Below are 17,409 nucleotides of genomic sequence, written 5' to 3'. Positions count from 1 at the left end.
CACACACACACAGACAGGTTTTCCACATAGGCATGCATAGACCAACTTTAATACCGATGAAGACACCTCCTTCAAGGAAAGGGAAATGGTTATTATGTTGGCTGAAACGAAACTCAAGGGAGAAAGTAAATTATCCCCATATGAGCCCAGAGTAAAGGAAGATCACATCATCTGAAAGGTACCAGCAATACTTTTTTTTACATATATAACAGATTTTATGGCTTTTAAGTGTACATCATGCTACTGTCAGGAAATGATGTACGATGCATATACATGTAATAAATGAGATGATGAAATAATGTAGTGTACTATAGATATACTTATCGTACATTTTGACACATTACAGTAATTACTACAATGTTGTTTTTATTTCTGTATCGAAACCAGTCAACAATTTCCCTTATTTAATAACTCCTTGGAAGATAGTGAAAACATAGAAAAAGGACACTTCTACTATCATATACTGTTATTATGTTTGCGGTTTGTGATTGTTTTATTCTTTATTGTGTTCTGATTATTGTGATACGCTAGTTACTGTAGGTACACAAGTGCCTTCAGGCTTTTCTCATTACCTAGGTGTGCCAGTCATACCATCTGTGGGCATACCCGTATGCCTGTGTGCTTACTGCTCACTCTCATTTGGCTAAGGCAAATACCTCAATAGACAATGCACCCTAGAGTCTAGACCATGGATGGCAACTCCAGTCCTCGGGGGCCTGATTGGTGTCAGACTTTTGCCCCAGCTAACACATCTGACTCCAATAATCGTTTCATGATCTTCAGTTTAGAATGCTATAAGTTTAATCAGCTGTGTTTGCTAGGGATGGAAAAAAAGTGTGACACCACTCCGGCCCCCGAGGACTGGAGTTGCCCATCCCTGGTCCGGTTGTACGGTACTCCTACCACCAGAGGGCAGTAGTTCACTGTAATTCAGTGGTGCACTACCTTCCACAACCTCCAAAATTGTGACTTGTGAGTAGTTGAAGTGGGTAGTGAAAAGTAAGACCAAGAATGTACATAAACTCCTTCCTTTCATCAGAACTTGAGAGCCCACATAGGAAAGAGATTACATCTCTGACATGCTTTTAGTCTCTCAGTGAATGATGAATACTTACCCTGCTGAAAAAAACAGAATAGACCAGACTACATTTCAAGCTGGTCCATGCTGGTCATTGCTGTGCTGTTCAAGTATGACCAGCATGATCTAGCTGGTTAGGCTGGCCGACTAGCTGATCAAGCTGGTATGTTGATGATGCTGGTATGCTGATGACCAGTTTAGGCTGGTGATGCTGGTATGCTGGTCTATACTGGTCCAGCATGGTCTAAGTCAAGCTGGTCTGACCAGCATGGTCTATCTGGCAAAACCACTCCCATCATTATCATATTTCCCAGCATGCTCTATTGCAGTTAGATTTTTTTAATTGTTTGTTTCAATATATGTTTTTGCATGTACGTTGATTGATTAATTGATTAATTCATCTTATGCTACACAAAGATAAATAACATAAATGTTTCTTAACTAATCGAATAATCCAATCTGTTAGTTGGATTTATTGCACCCGTTACTGAAATAGTTGGTTTAGATGGTTTAGGTAGAATATTTTATTCATCTTTCTAACTCTGGCAGTCATTCTGAATGCAGATAAAAATGTCCCATCAGCACAGTGACTTGAAGGCCTGGTGTGGCGGCTGTATTAGGGAAAAACTAGGCCCTCAAATTAAGGCCTTATATATAATGTATTATCTTCAATAATTAAGCATTTTGATGCTGGTTAACTGCACCACCAGCATATGCTGGTCACCAGTGCCCAAAACACAGTGAAGACAGGTCACCAGCAAAACCAGCACTAGTCACCAGCATATGATAAATATCTCTTAACACCCCCCTCTTTCAACGTAAAAAAAAAAATCAAATTGCAGACAACAAACACTCTCTGAAATACTTCATATTGACAGATTAAAGGAATCCAGCTCCAGACATGGCCTCCTTTTCCTTCTCCTCTGTCTCTGTCTACAAGGACACCCCTGTTCTGATCGAACAACATCTCAAGTGCTCTATTTGTCTGGACCTGTTTGAAAACCCAGTCACCACCCCCTGTGGCCACACCTTCTGCCAGTCCTGCCTGGACCGCAACCTCCAATTGAACGACAACATATGCCCCCTCTGCAAGGAGTATCTGAAGAGGAACCCAAAGGTGAAATATTAGTCTTCTTCTTCTTCTTCTTCTTCTTCTTCTTCTTCTTCTTCTTCTCCTTCTCCTTCAAGACGCATATTTGGAGAAACCGACAGGTAATAAGTCAGTCCAGACATTTAAGTGCTAGAAAAACTAAATATAACACATCCTGTCTTGGCCATTTTCCCAATCAAAATAGTTGTTTGAGGGGATGTATTGTATTGGGGAATGATGTCTGTTGTGTACTATATTTTTCTATGTGGAGGGTGTTGTGTTGATTATGATACTTGTAACTTGTAACCTTTGTTGAACTGAAATTGGTACATAACCAAGTATATGTTATTTTCCAAATCACAAAAATGTATCTGATGTTTTATGCATTGGGCCCGTAACCGAAAGTTCGCTGGTTCGAATCCCTGAGCCGACTAGGTGATAAAGCTGTCGATGTTCCCTTGAGCAAGGCACTTAACCCTAATTGCTCCTGTAAGTCGCTCTGGATAAGAGCGTCTGCTAAATGACAAAAATGTGAACAAAATTGGATGGTACCCTCATTGATCGTGTCACCGCTTATAAATATTTGGTCATCTATATTGATTATAGGCCTTCCTTCAAACAGCATGTTGATGAGTTAGTTAAGAATTAAAACGGGCTGCTTTTTTAGGAATATGTCATGCCTTTTGTTAAATAGCAGAAAATCATTCAGTCGACATTCAGTCCTGTCTTAGACTACGGCAATATCATCTATATCAACTCAGCTACCACTGTATTGAAACCACTGGATGCAGTTTATGCATTACGCTTTATTACGTGCGATAGTTTCAGCACACATCACTGAACTCTGTACCAGAAAGTAGGCTGGCCATCTTTGAAGTCTCATAGATGCATTGCACGCTTTTTGTTTATAAATCCACCGTACCTCACTTCTCTGTTAACCTACGGAAATACAAGCTATCAGACACGGTCTCAGGGATGGCTCACTCTGGAGATCCCTTAGATCTCAACAGAGTTAGGTAAATCTGCCTTTAGCTATTTTGCACCTTGCTTGAGGAATGGTCTATAGCCCTCAAACTCAACTCTGGACCTCAAAGCAGGTTCCACTGCATTTTTTCATTGTTCCCATCTAATGAGGGACTGATTGAGACCTGGGACACCAGGTGTGTGCAATTAATTATCAGGTAGAACAGAAAACCAGCAGGCTCCGGACCTCGTAAGGTAAGAGTTGAGTACCCCTGGTCTACAGAGTTAGCTGAAATTGGAGGAATTGGTGAAGAATGTGTTTCTTATGATTCTGTGCTCGATGTTGTTTCTATAAAAATGTGTTTTGTGTTTGTGTTTTTTGCTTGCTTATATATTTGGTAGGTTAACTATACATTTTAAATATGTTTTATAACTTTCCCTAAGTCATTGATGTAAATCAGGAATAAAAAAATACATATTAACTGACTTGCCTTTCTTAATTGTCCCTGAGGTGATAAATAAAGTTGTATTAGATTGAACAATGAACGGATAAACAAAGCATAATAGCGCAATACAATATTACCCACAGGTGAACATCATCCTCAGGACCCTAATCCAAGAACTGAAGAAGGCCCAGGAAAGGAAGCCAGGGGAGTATTCCGGAGCCTTGGGCGAGGTGGCCTGTGATATCTGCACTGAGAAGAAATTCAATGCCCATAAGTCCTGCCTGGTGTGCCTGGCCTCATACTGCGAGACTCACCTGCGAACCCACACCTCTGCAGATAGGCTGAAGGGCCACAGGTTGACTTTGACTTTATTGATTCTTAATCACAGTTCATACAGTTCAAAAACTTGAAGAAACTCAGAACATCATACGAAATAGCATCAGAAAACACACACTTGGATACACTTGTTTTTTATTCTTACTTTTCTTGATTGGAAAGTGTAAAAATGTATACACAGGCTGGTGGCCCCCGTGGAGGACCTGGATGGGAGGGCCTGTCTGACCCACGGTCGACCCCTGGAGCTGTACAGCAGGGCGGAGGGGCGTTGTGTCTGTGCTCTCTGCATGGAGGAGGGTCACGAAGTCGTCTCCACAGAAACGGAGTGGGACAAGAAGAAGGTGAGGTCATAATTCCTAAGGGTTCAATGATGGCTGTAAATGTTTCGCTGTGTTTCCATGTGTATAGTATTGGGTGAGTCTGAAGGAAAGTGTGTATTGAGTGATTATTACATAAAATTACATCAACTATGATAAAACTAAGATATAATTTCCTTTTCTTTCCGTGTTTTTGAATATCCAAGGGTGAGCTGGTCAGCAGCCAAGCTGAGATGCAGGAAAGGATCCTGGAGAGAGAGAGAAAGGTGGAGGAGATCAGGGAATCCATGGACCTCTGCAAGGTGAGTCCTGAGTGATTCAGAGTGAGGTACTACATGTCTACCTGCAAACACAGAGCTGTGCTGTAACAGTGCTCTACAAGAAGAGAGAGAGCGAGAGCAAAGATAGTAAAAAAAAACTAGGCTGCGTGCACAAAGACATTAGGTATATACACCACCGGTCAAAAGTTTTAGAACACCTACTCATTCAAGGGTTTTTAATATTTTCTACATTGTAGCAATAATAGTGAAGACATCAAAACTATGAAATAACACATATGGAATCATGTAGTAGCCAAAAAAGTGTTAAACAAATGAAAATATATTTTATATTTAAGATTCTTCAAAGTAGCCACCCTTTGCCTTGATGACAGCTTAGCACACTCTTGGCATTCTCTCAACCAGCTTCATGAGGTAGTCACCTGGAATGCATTTCAATTAACAAGTGTGCCTTCTTAAAAGTTAATTTGTGGAATTGATTTCCTTCTTAATCCGTTTGAGCCAATCAGTTGTGTTGTGACAAGGTAGGGGGGGTATACAGAAGATAGCCCTATTTGGTAAAAGACCAAGTCCATATTATGGCAAAAACAGCTCAAATAAGCAAAGAGAAACGACAGTCCATCATTACTTTAAGACATGAAGGTCAGTCAATACGGAACATTTCAAGAACTTTGTACGTTTCTTCAAGTGCAGTCTCAAAAACCATCAAGCGCTATGATGAAACTGGCTCTCATGAGGACCGCCACAGGAATGGAAGACCCAGAGTTACCTCTGCTGCAGAGGAAAAGTTCAATAGAGTTAACAGCCTCAGAAATTGCAGCCCAAATAAATGCTTCTCAGAGTTCAAGTAACAGACACATCTCAACATCAACTGTTATATAATAATAATAATAATAATAATAATAATATGCCATTTAGCAGACGCTTTTATCCAAAGCGACTTACAATCATGCGTGCATACATTTTTTGTGTATGGGTGGTCCCGGGGATCGAACCCACTACCTTGGCGTTACAAGCACCGTTCAGAGGAGACTGTGTGAATCAGGCCTTCATGGTTGAATTGCTGCAAATAAACCACTACTAAAGGACACCAATAATAAGAAGAGACTTGCTTGGGCTGAGAAACATGAGTAATGGACATTAGACTGGTGGAAATTTGTCATTTGGTCTGGAGTCCAAATTGGAGATTTTTGGTTCCAACCGCCATGTCTTTGTGAGACGCAGTGTGGGTGAACGGATGATCTCCGCATGTGTATTTCCCACCGTAAAGCATGGAGGAGGTGTTATGGTGTGAGGGTTCTTTGCTGTCTGTGATTTATTTAGAATTCAAGGCACACTTAACCAGCATGGCTACCACAGCATTCTGCAGCGATACGCCATCCCATCTGGTTTGGGCTTAGTGGGACTATCATTTGTTTTTCAACAGGACAATGACCCAACAAGGGCTACTTGACCAAGAAGGAGAGTGATGTAGTGCTGCATCAGATGACCTGGTCTCCACAATCCCCTGACCTCAACCAAATTGAGATGGTTTGGGATGAGTCGGACCGCAGAGTGAAGGAAAAGCAGCCAACAAGTGCTCAGCATATGTGGGAACTCCTTCGAGACTGTTGGAAAAGCATTCCAGGTGAAGCTGGTTGAGAGAATGCCAAGAGTGCGCAAAGCTGTCATCAAGGCTGTCACGCCCTGACATTGAGATCTCTAGTTGAGTTGGTCAGGGTGTGAAATCTAGTTTATATATTTCTATGTTGGCCGGGTGTGGTACCCAATCAGAGGCTGCTGTCGGTCGTTGTCTCTGATTGGGGATCATACTTAGGCAGCCATGTTGCCTACCTTAGTTGTGGGATCTTGTTTCTGTTTGGCTTGTTTGATGTTTAGCCTCTCGAACTTCAAGTTCTGTTGGATTTTGTTATTTTGTCGGTGTTTATTAAAATAAACGACTATGTACGCATACCACTCTGCACCTTGGTCCGATCCTTTACACAACGAACGTGACAGAAGATCCCACCACCAATGGACCAAGCAGCGTGGCCAGGAGGAGCAGACATGCTGGACACAGGTGGGGAAAACATTCTGGACACAGGAGGAGATATTGGCCGGTAAGGGACCCTGGGCGAAGGAAGAAGCCCAGCCAAGAGAGAAAAAACGGCGACTCAAAAGTTCCCGCTCACGAAGGAAGCCCGAGAGGCAGCCCCAATAAAAAAAAAATTGGGGGGCACACGGGGTGGTTGACGGAGCAGCAGGAGGCCCTGGAAGGGCTGATTGTGGAGAGGGAGATGGCGAGAGAAGAAGCCGCTATGATAGATGCCCTCCAAGACCCGCAGCTCAGTACTCTGAGAGAGGAGACCACCGCCTTACAGGAGCTGTTAGTTAAGAGGGAGCAGATGCTCTCCCTTCAGAAGGAGGCGCTGCAGGAGGCCCACAGGGAGAAGGAGTCAGTGGATGCACGGAGAGAGGAGCTGGCCAGGCAACAGGAGGAGCTGAGAGAGGAGTTAACCCTCCAGCAGCAGAGAGCTCAGGCCTTAGAGCAGAGGCTGGCGGAGCCAGGTTTAGCATAGCCAACTCCCCGCACTCGCTTTGAGGAGCGTGTGACCGTGCAGGCACCAGGCTATGCGCCGGCTTTACGCACTGTGCCACCAGTGCGCCTTCACAGACCGGTACGGCCCGTGCCTGCTCCTCGCACCAAACCAGTGGTGCGTGTCTCCAGCCCGGTACGGCCTGTGCCTGCTCCTCGCACCAAACCAGTGGTGCGTGTCTCCAGCCCGGTGCGCCCCGTACCTGCTCCTCGCACCAAACCAGTGGTTCGTCTCCCCAGCCTGGTACGGCCCGTTCCTGCTCCTCGCACCAAACCAGTGGTGCGTGTATCTAGTCTGGTGCGCCCCGTACCTGCTCCTCGCACCAAACCAGTGGTGCGTGTCTCCAGTCCAGTATGGCCCGTACCTGCTCCTCGCACCAAACCAGCGGTGCGTGTATCTAGTCCGGTGTGCCCAGTACCTGCTCCTCGCACCAAACCAGTGGTGCGTGTCTCCAGTCCAGTATGGCCCGTACCTGCTCCTTGCACCAAACCAGTGGTGCGTGTCCCCAGCCTGGTACGGCCCGTGCCTGCTCCTCGCATCAAACCAGAGGTGCGTGTCTCCAGCCCGGTGCGCCCCGTACCTGCTCCTCGCACCAAACCAGTGGTGCGAGTCTCCAGTCCGGTACAGCCCGTACCTGCTCCTCACACCAAACCAGTGGTGCAAGTCCCCAGCCTGATACGACCCGTGCCTGCTCCTCGCACCAAACCAGTGGTGCCTGTCTCCAGCCCGGTGCGCCGCATACCTGCTCCTCGCACCAAACCAGTGGTGCGTGTCTCCAGCCCGGTGCGCCCCATACCCGCTCCTCGCACCAAACGAGTGGTGCGTATCTCCAGTACGGTACGGCCCGTGCCTGCTCCTCGCACCAAACCAGTGGTGCGTGTCCACAGCCCAGTGCGTCATGTGCCAGCGCCAGTGATGATCCATGGCACGAAGCCACCAGTGATGATCCATGGCCCGAAGCCTCCAGAGATGATCCATGGCCTGAAGCCTCCAGTGATGATCCATGGCCCGAAGCCTCCAGTGATGATCCATGGCACGAAGCCTCCAGTGATGATCCATGGCACGAAGCCTCCAGTGATGTTCCATGGCACGAAGCCTCCAGTGATGATCCCTGGCAAGTAGCCTCCTGTGATGGTCCATGGCCCGGAGCCTAGTCCAGCTCCAGTCAGCTGCTCCACTCCAGTGCCAGAGCAGTCCGCTCCACCGGTGCCAAGTCCAGCTCCGGTCAGCTGCTCCACTCCAGTGCCAGAGTAGTCCGCTCCACCGGTGCTTAGTCCAGCTCCGGTCAGTTGCTTCACTCCAGTGCCAGAGCAGTCCACTCCACCTGTGCCAAGTCCAGCTCCGGTTATCTGCTCCACTCCAGTGCCAGAGTAGTCCGCTCCACCGGTGCCCAGTCCAGCTCCGGTTATCTGCTCCCTACCAGAGCCGGGGAAGTCCACTTCACTGGTGCCCAGCCCGGGTCCGGTCGTCTATTCTTCCCCCATGCCGGAGCCATCCGCTCCACCGGGGTCCGAGCCGGAGCCAGACGTCAACCCCTCTCCAGGGTCGGGGTCTCCCACACCAGGGTCCAGACAGGACTTGGTGCATCGCGGGAGGACTGCTGGGCCGGGACCAGACGTCAGCGCCTCTCCAGGGTCCAGATAGTGCTTGGTGCATTGTGGGAGGACTGAGAGGGGGAGCATCGCGCTGGGGTCCAGACCGGACCGGGCGTGCAAAGGGGAGGCAGGATGGGAGAAGAGTTTACTGCCTACGTCAGGTCCGAAGCCGGAGCCGGAGCCGCCACCGAGGCTAGATGTCCACCCGGACCCTCCCCTAATGAGTCAGGTTTCTGCGGCCGGACTGTCACGCCCTGACATTGAGATCTCTAATAGAGTTGGTCAAGGTGTGAAATCTAGTTTATATATTTCTATGTTGGCCAGGTGTGGTTCCCAATCAGAGGCAGCTGTCGGCCGTTGTCTCTGATTGGGGATCATACTTAGGCAGCCATGTTGCCTACCTTAGTTGTGGGATCTTGTTTCTGTTTGGCTTGTTTGATGTTTAGCCTCTCGAACTTCAAGTTCTGTTGGATTTTGTTATTTTGTCGGTGTTTATTAAAATAAACGACTATGTACGCATACCATGCTGCAACTTGGTCCGATCCTTTACACAACGAATGTGACAAAGGCAAAGGGTGGCTATTTGAAGAATCTCAAGTATAAAATATATTTTGATTTGTTTAACACTTTTTTGGTTACTACATGATTCCGTATGTGTTATTTCATTGTTTTGATGTCTTCACTATTATTCTGTATGAGTCAGAGTAAGGTACTACAAGTCTACATGCAGATACAGAGATGGAGGACTGTAACAGTGAGATAGTTCAACATGAGACAGAGACCTGTTGCTCATAGAGAGGGACAAGAGATACAGAGCGTGAGACATGCATACATAAAGAGACCTGGAGACAAAGCACAGATAAAGGTAAAGTGAGAAAGACAGAGAGGCAAACACAGAGAGGGAATGAGATAGACATTGAGGTGATACTGAGTTGTTGTCCACCATCTATCTCTTTAGGCCCAACTGGATAGGGAGAGGAGGGAGATAGACTCTGTGTTTGAAGTGGTTATGATAGCTGTAGAGGAGACCCAGCGAGAGGCTCTCAGGCCCCTGGAGGAGAGGCAGCAGGATGTGGAGAGAGAGGCAGGAGAACTCACCCAGGAGCTGCAGAGAGAGATCAGACAACTGAGAGACATCATCGATCAACTGGAGGACGTTGCTAACCTAGAGGATCACATTCACTTCCTGCAGGTGAGTGACTTTACTTGAACTTAAACCATTTTGCTCTATGAGGAGCATAGGTCATCCACAAATGATTCCTCCCGGCACCGCATTGTATCGCTCTAGTTGACTGAACAGTCTGCAAGCTGCTCGCACTCTTTTTTGTGCTAGATGATTGAGTAGTCTGCAAGCTGCTCGCACTCTTTTTTGTGCTAGATGATTGAATAGTCTGCAAGCTGCTCGCACTCTGTATTGGGCTAGGTGACTGAAAAGTCTGCAAGCTGTTCCTAAGTTGGTTTATGCATGTGTTTGTGTACCAGTATGTGTGAAATGGATGGATTGTACTGGGCTGGGTTGTCTATTGTCTGTCAAATTGTTTTTGAATTAGAATTATATAATTATACACTATAATGATATAATGAAATAAAGCTGTTGAATCATCTTTCTCTGTGACACTGTCTCTCTTTTCCTCTCTCTCCCTCTCTCCCCTCCCCTCTTCTATCCATATGTCTCTCCACCAGACCTTCCCATCTCTGTCATGGCTGGGTGATGGTAGAGACTGGACTGAGGTCTCTCTTGATACCAAAGTCTCCTTTGGCACCATGAGAAGCAGCTGTTCAGCCATGATGGAGAAAATTGAACAGGAGCTTGAGAAGCTCTCCTCGATTGGTAAGATAAAGACAGTGTTGAAAACCATACATATACAGTGCATTCAGAAAGTATTCAGACCCCTTGACTTTTTCCACATTTTGTTACGTTCCAGCCTTATTCTAAAATGGATTAAATAAAAAAATGTCCTCATCAATCTACACACAATACCCCATAATGACAAAGTGAAAACAGGGTTTTTGAAAAACTGAAATACCTTATTTACATATGTATTCAGACCCTTTGCTATGAGACTCGAAATTGAGCTCAGGTGAATCCTGTTTCCATTGATCATCCTTGAGATGTTTCTACAACTTAATTTGAGTCCACCTGTGCTAAATTGATTGGACATGATTTGGAAAGGCACACACGTGTCTATACAGTGAGGGAAAAAAGTATTTGATCCCCTGCTGATTTTGTACGTTTGCCCACTGACAAAGACATGATCAGTCTATAATTTTAATGGTAGGGTTATTTGAACAGTGAGAGACAGAATAACAACAGAAAAATCCAGAAAAACGCATGTCAAAAATGTTATAAATTGATTTGCATTTTAATGAGGGAAATAAGTATTTGACCCCTCTGCAAAACATTACTTAGTACTTGGTGGCAAAACCCTTGTTGGCAATCACAGAGGTCAGACGTTTCTTGTAGTTGGCCACCAGGTTTGCACACATCTCAGGAGGGATTTTGTCCCACTCCTCTTTGCAGATCTTCTCCAAGTCATTAAGGTTTCGAGCCTGACGTTTGGCAACTCGAACCTTCAGCTCCCTCCACAGATTTTCTATGGGATTAAGGTCTGGAGACTGGCTAGGCCACTCCAGGACCTTAATGTGCTTATACTTGAGCCACTCCTTTGTTGCCTTGGCCATGTGTTTTGGGTCATTGTCAGGCTGGAATATTCATCCACGACCCATTTTCAATGCCCTGGCTGAGGGAAGGAGGTTCTCACCCAAGATTTGACGGTACATGGCGCCGTCCATCGTCCCTTTGATGCGGTGAAGTTGTACTGTCCCCTTAGCAGAAAAACACCCCCAAAGCATAATGTTTCCACCTCCATGTTTGACGGTTGGGATGGTGTTCTTGGGGTCATAGGCAGCATTCCTCCTCCTCCAAACACGGCGAGTTGAGTTGATGCCAAAGAGCTCGATTTTGGTCTCATCTGACCACAACACTTTCACCCAGTTCTCCTCTGAATCATTCAGATGTTCATTGGCAAACTTCAGACGGGCCTGTATATGTGCTTTCTTGAGCAGGGGGACATTGCGGGCGCTGCAGGATTTCAGTCCTTCACGGCGTAGTGTGTTACCAATTGTTTTCTTTGTGACTATGGTCCCAGCTGCCTTGAGATCATTGACAAGATCCTCCCGTGTAGTTCTGTCTGATTCCTCACCGTTCTCATGATCATTGCAACTCCACAAGGTGAGATCATGCATGGAGCCCCAGGCCGAGGGAGATTGACAGTTATTTTGTGTTTCTTCCATTTGCGAATAATCGCACCAACTGTTGTCACCTTCTCACCAAGCTACTTGGCGATGGTCTTGTAGCCCATTCCAGCCTTGTGTAGGTCTACAATCTTGTCCCTGACATCCTTGGAGAGCTCTTTGGTCTTGGCCATGGTGGAGAGTTTGGAATCTGATTGATTGATTGCTTCTGTGGACAGGTGTCTTTTATACAGGTAACAAGCTGAGATTAGGAGCACTCCCTTTAAGAGTGTGCTACTAATCTCAGCTCGTTACCTGTATAAAAGACACCTGGGAGCCAGAAATATTTCTGATTGAGAGGGGGTGAAATACTTATTTCCCTCATTAAAATGAAAATCAATTTATAAAATTTTTGACATGCGTTTTTCTGGATGTTTTTGTTGTTATTCTGTCTCTCACTGTTCAAATAAACCTACCATTAAAATTATAGACTGATCATTTCTTTGTCAGTGGGCAAACGTACAAAATCAGCAGGGGATCAAATACTTTTTTCCCTCACTGTATAAGGTCCAACAGTTGGCACTGCATGTAAGAGCAAAAACCAAGCCATGAGGTCGAATGAATTGTCCATAGAGCTCCGAGACAGGATTGTGTCGAGGCACAGATCTGGGGAAGGGTACCAAAAAATGTCTGCAGCATTGAAGGTCTGCAGCATTGAAGGTCATTCTTAAATGGAAGAAGTATGGAACCACCAAGACTCTTCCTAGAGCTTGCCGCCCAGCCAAACTGAGCAATCGGGGGAGAAGGGCCTTGGTCAGGGAGGTGAACAAGAATACAATGTTCCCTCTGACAGTTTTTCAGCGGCAGGGACTGGGAGACTAGTCAGGATCGAGGGAAAGATGAACGACGCAAAGTACAGAGAGATCCTTGATGAAAACTTGCTCCAGAGCACTAAGGACCTCAGACTGGGGCGAAGGTTCACCTTCCAACAGGACAACGACCCTAAGCACACAGCCAAGATAACGCATGAGTGGCTTCGGACAAGTCTCTGAATGTCCTTGAGTGGCCCAGCCAGAGCCCGGACTTGAACCCGATCTAACATCTCTGGAGAGACCTGAAAATAGCTGTGCAACGACACTCCCCATCCAACCTGACAGAGCTTGAGAGGATCTGCAGAGAAGAATGGGAGAAACTCCCCAAATACAGGTGTGCCAAGCTTGTAACATCATACCTAAGAAGACTCGAGGCAGTAATCGCTGCCAAAGGTGCTTCCACAAAGTACTGAGTAAAGGGCCTGAATACTTATGTAAACGTAATATTTCAGTTTTGTATTTTTTTAATACATTTGCAAAAAAAATTCTAACAACCTGTTTTTGCTTTTTCATTATGGGGTATTGTGTGTAGATTGATGAGGGGGAATAAAGCTGTAAGGTAACAAAATGTGGAAGAAGTCAAGGAGTCTGAATACTTTCTGAATGCACCGTACATTTTAGATATTTAATCCGCATACAGGGTTTTTTGTTTAGCTTTGTCATACTACAATTGACCATGACAGCCCAAAAATGTGTTTCTTCCACAGAACTTGAGAGGATCCTAAAGTTTGCAGGTGTGTATTGTTTCATTTCATGGTAAAAATACATGAGCATATAAAGACTTCAATCTGCATTAGCGTACATTGATCTCAACCACATTCATTTTGTAGTAGGCCACATTTGAACCTCATTCAGGCCAACTCATAGGCCTTGTATATGCCCAAATACTGTGCTGTATCTTGTCATAACAATAACGTCCATATCTGATATTATTCAGTTGATGTGACCCTGGACCCAGACACAGCCAACATACAGCTGGTTCTCTCTGAGGACGGGAAAGAGGTGAGAGACGGAGGGAAGATACAGGACCTCCCTGACCGTCCAGATCGCTTTGATCACTTCGGCAGCGTCCTGGGGCACAACATGTTAACCTCTGGGAGATCATACTGGGAGGTGGACGTCGGGAACAAGACGGGTTGGGATCTGGGAATAGCAAGAGGAGACGCCAACAGGAAGGGGAAACTCTCTGTGAATCCTACTAATGGTTACTGGGCAATAGTGCATTATAATGGGGCCCAATATGGAGCCTTGGGGGATCCTCCTTTTCTCCTGTCACTGAGAGAGAAACCTCAGAAGGTGGGGGTGTTTGTGGATTATGAGGAAGGGTTGGTGTCTTTTTATGATGTGGATGCTAAGGCTCATATACATTCTTTCACTGGGTATTCCTTCACTGGGGAAATGTATCCATATCTCAGCCCACATCTTCTGAATGGGAAGAAGAACTCAGATCCACTGGTCATCACAAACACAGGCTGATCACTCATTGTTTGGCCTTGAAGGTGAAAGACTTGCTTCAGGCTGGGATTAGGGCTACAGCTAGGGTTAGGGTTGGGTTAGGATCAGATACAAATATTGTATTTTTTAACTTTATTACACATAGAAATATTTGAATTATTAATACATATACAGTGCCTTCAGAAAATTCACACACTATTTCTACATTTTGTTGTGTTACAGCCCGGATTTAAAATTAAATTGAGACTTTTTATCACTGGCCTACACACGATACCGCATAATGTCAAAGTGGAATTATATTTTTCGAAACGTTTACAAATTAATAAAAAATGAAAAGCTGAAATGTCTTGAGTCAACTTTTGTTATGGCAAGCCTAAATAAGTTAAAGAGTAAAAATGTGCTTAACAAGTCACATGAACTCCCTCTTTGTGCAATAATAGTGTTTAACATTATTTTTCTATAACTACGCCATCTCTGTAACCCACACATACAATTACAGTGCCTTCAGAAAGTCTTCATACCCCTTGACTTATTCCACATTTTGTCATGTTACAGCCTGAATTCAAAATTGATTAAATATTTTTTTTCTCAGCCACACAATAACCCATAATGGCCATGTGAAAACATGTGTTTTTACATACAGTTGAAGTTGGAAGTTTACATACACCTTAGCCAAATACATTTAAACTCAGTTTTTCACAATTCCTGACATTTAATCCTAGTAAAAATTACCTGTCTTAGGTCAGTTAGGATCACCACTTTATTTTAAGAATGTGAAATAATAATAGTAGAGAGAATGATTTATTTCAGCTTTTATTTATTTCATCACATTCCCAGTGGGTCAGAAGTTTACATACACTCAATTAGTATTTGGTAGCATTGCCTTTAAATTGTTTAACTTGGGTCAAACGTTTCAGGTAGCCTTCCACAAGCTTCCCACAATAAGTTGGGTGAATTTGGCCCATTCCTCCTGACAGAGCTGGTGTAACAGAGTCAGGTTTGTAGGCCTCCTTGCTCACACACGCTTTTTCAGTTCTGCCCACAAATTTTCTATAGGATTGAGGTCAGGGCTTTGTGATGGCCACTCCAATACCTTGACTTTGTTGTCCTTAAACCATTTTGCCACAACTTTGGAAGTATGCTTGAGGTCATTGTCCATTTGGAAGACCCATTTGCGACCAAGCTTCAACTTCCTGACTGATGTCTTGAGATGTTGCTTCAATATATCCACATCATTTTCCTTCCTCATGATGCCATCTATTTTGTGAAGTGCACCAGTCCCTCCTGCAACAAAGCGCCCCCACAACATGATGCTGTCACCCCCGTGCTTCACGGTTGGGATGGTGTTCTTTGGCTTGCAAGCCATCCCCTTTTTCCTCCAAACATAACAATGGTCATTATGGCCAAATAGTTCTATTTTTGTTTCATCAGACCAGAGGACATTTCTCCAAAAAGTACGATCTTTGTCCCCATGTGCAGTTGCAAACCGTAGTCTGGCTTTTTAATGGCGGTTTTGGAGCAGTGGCTTCTTCCTTGCTGAGCGGCCTTTCAAGTTATGATGATATAGGACTCGTTTTACTGTGGATATAGATCGTTTTGTACCTGTTTCCTCCAGCATCTCCACAAGGTCCTTTGCTGTTGTTCTGGGATTGATTTGCACTTTTCGCACCAAAGTACATTCATCTCTTGGAGACAGAATGCGTCTCCTTCCTGAGCGGTATGATGGCTGCGTGGTCCCATGGTGTTTATACTTGCGTACTATTGTTTGTACAGATGAACGTGATACCTTCAGGCGTTTGGAAATTGCTCCCAAGGATGAACCAGACTTGTGGAGTTCTACAAAAAAAAAGCATCGGAGGTCTTGGCATTTCTTCATTTTCCCATGATGTCAAGCAAAAGAGGCACTGAGTTTGAAGGTAGGCCTTGAAATACATCCACAGTTACACCTCCAATTGACTCAAATGATGTCAATTAGCCTATCAGAAGCTTCTAAAGCCATGACATCATTTTCTGGAATTTTCCAAGCTGTTTAAAGGCACAGTCAACTTAGTGTATGTAAACTTCTGACCCACTGGAATTGTGATACAGTGAGTTATAAGTGAAATAATCTGTCTGTAAACAATTGTTGGAAAAATGACTTGTCATGCACAAAGTAGATTTTCTAACCGACTTGCCAAAACTATAGTTTGTTAACAAGAAATGTGTGGAGTGGTTGAAAAACGAGTTTTAATGACTCCAACCTAAGTGTATGTAAACTTCCGACTTCAACTGTAAGTATTAACACCCCTGAGTCAATACTTTGTAGAATCACCTTTAGCAGCGATTACAAGTGTGAGTCTTTCTGAGTAAGTCTCTAAAAGCTTTCCACACCTGGATTGTACAATATTTGCCCATTTCTTCTTTTTTTATTCAGAAAACAGCGTGCTGCAAAAAGAAATGGCTTCCAAAAATGTAATTAACCTAACGATACAATTTAAAACCAATGCTGCTTGTTGACCTAATTCCTATACAGTTTTTCTAATGTACAGTATTATGCAACTAAGTAACAGTATTTTACTTTATAAAGTTACTAGTTGCAGTTGTTCACATTTTTGTATAATGCAGGATGTACTGTAAATGTACTGTAGATAAGTGTTATCACAGAGAGTTCCCAGCCCATACAAGTACTGGGAACGGTGTAGATGACGTCGACAATAATACACACATCAGTGTTAGAATCTGCCCATAACAGTGTTGGAAAACTCCCAGATGGTGTCAGTCCTTCCCTTCTAATATAAAGAAGGTACTTCCACAAGGTCAAATGGGTTTTGAGCAAGAAGAGGAGAATCAGCATCAGACTGAACAACTCCAGGTAAAGTTTGTGGGAAGGAAAGAATGTTTAGAATTAGGAATTAGAATAATTTAATAGGATCTCAATGAGAGAACGTTTCAGTATTCAGATGTGTTTTCATGTAGGCCAGGTTTAGGGTTCAGTTGGAATTGGAATTGCAGGCAGTCAATTCAGAAAGTAAACTTAAATTACAATTGTATATATTTTTTAAAGGCATCTACTTTCAATAACTTCTCAATAAACTATACTGAACAAAAATATAAACGCAACATGCAACAACTTCAAAGATTTTACTGCTTTACAGTTCATATGAGAATATCAGTCAATTGAAATGAATTA

The 17,409-nt window shown here is 44.3% G+C and overlaps 1 protein-coding gene across 2 annotated transcripts; it reads left to right on the top strand.

Annotated features, from left to right (window-relative positions):
- Positions 1-34: 34 nt before the first annotated feature.
- LOC311132925 (E3 ubiquitin-protein ligase TRIM21-like) lies at positions 35-14,580 on the top strand. 2 transcript variants are annotated; one of them, XM_084166312.1, is made up of 9 exons: positions 35-178; positions 1,957-2,195; positions 3,721-3,932; positions 4,095-4,254; positions 4,437-4,532; positions 9,638-9,871; positions 10,363-10,510; positions 13,493-13,519; positions 13,723-14,580. In XM_084166312.1, the coding sequence occupies exons 2-9, from the start codon at positions 1,980-1,982 to the stop codon at positions 14,259-14,261; spliced, it is 1,632 nt and encodes a 543-aa protein (XP_084022438.1). In that variant the 5' UTR covers positions 35-178; positions 1,957-1,979; the 3' UTR covers positions 14,262-14,580. The 2 variants fall into 2 exon arrangements, with proteins under 2 accessions (XP_084022438.1, XP_084022439.1); XM_084166313.1 differs by having other exon boundaries at positions 37-178; positions 1,978-2,195.
- Positions 14,581-17,409: the final 2,829 nt, after the last annotated feature.

This window comes from Coregonus lavaretus (genome assembly GCF_964263955.1).
Source record: "Coregonus lavaretus genome assembly, chromosome: 7".
NCBI lineage: Eukaryota > Metazoa > Chordata > Actinopteri > Salmoniformes > Salmonidae > Coregonus > Coregonus lavaretus.
Note: the sequence above shows the minus strand (reverse complement) of the source record. Positions and strands in the feature narration are given on the sequence as shown.

What these genes read in the sequence shown, in the direction of transcription:
- LOC311132925 (XM_084166312.1), top strand. Translation starts at nt 1,980, where the DNA reads ATGGCCTCCTTTTCCTTCTCCTCTGTCTCTGTCTACAAGGACACCCCT. An exon ending in AATCCATGGACCTCTGCAAG is followed by an intron (nt 4,533 to 9,637) that starts GTGAGTCCTGAG and finishes CTATCTCTTTAG; the next exon opens with GCCCAACTGGATAGGGAGAG. An exon ending in TGAGAAGCTCTCCTCGATTG is followed by an intron (nt 10,511 to 13,492) that starts GTAAGATAAAGA and finishes TTTCTTCCACAG; the next exon opens with AACTTGAGAGGATCCTAAAG.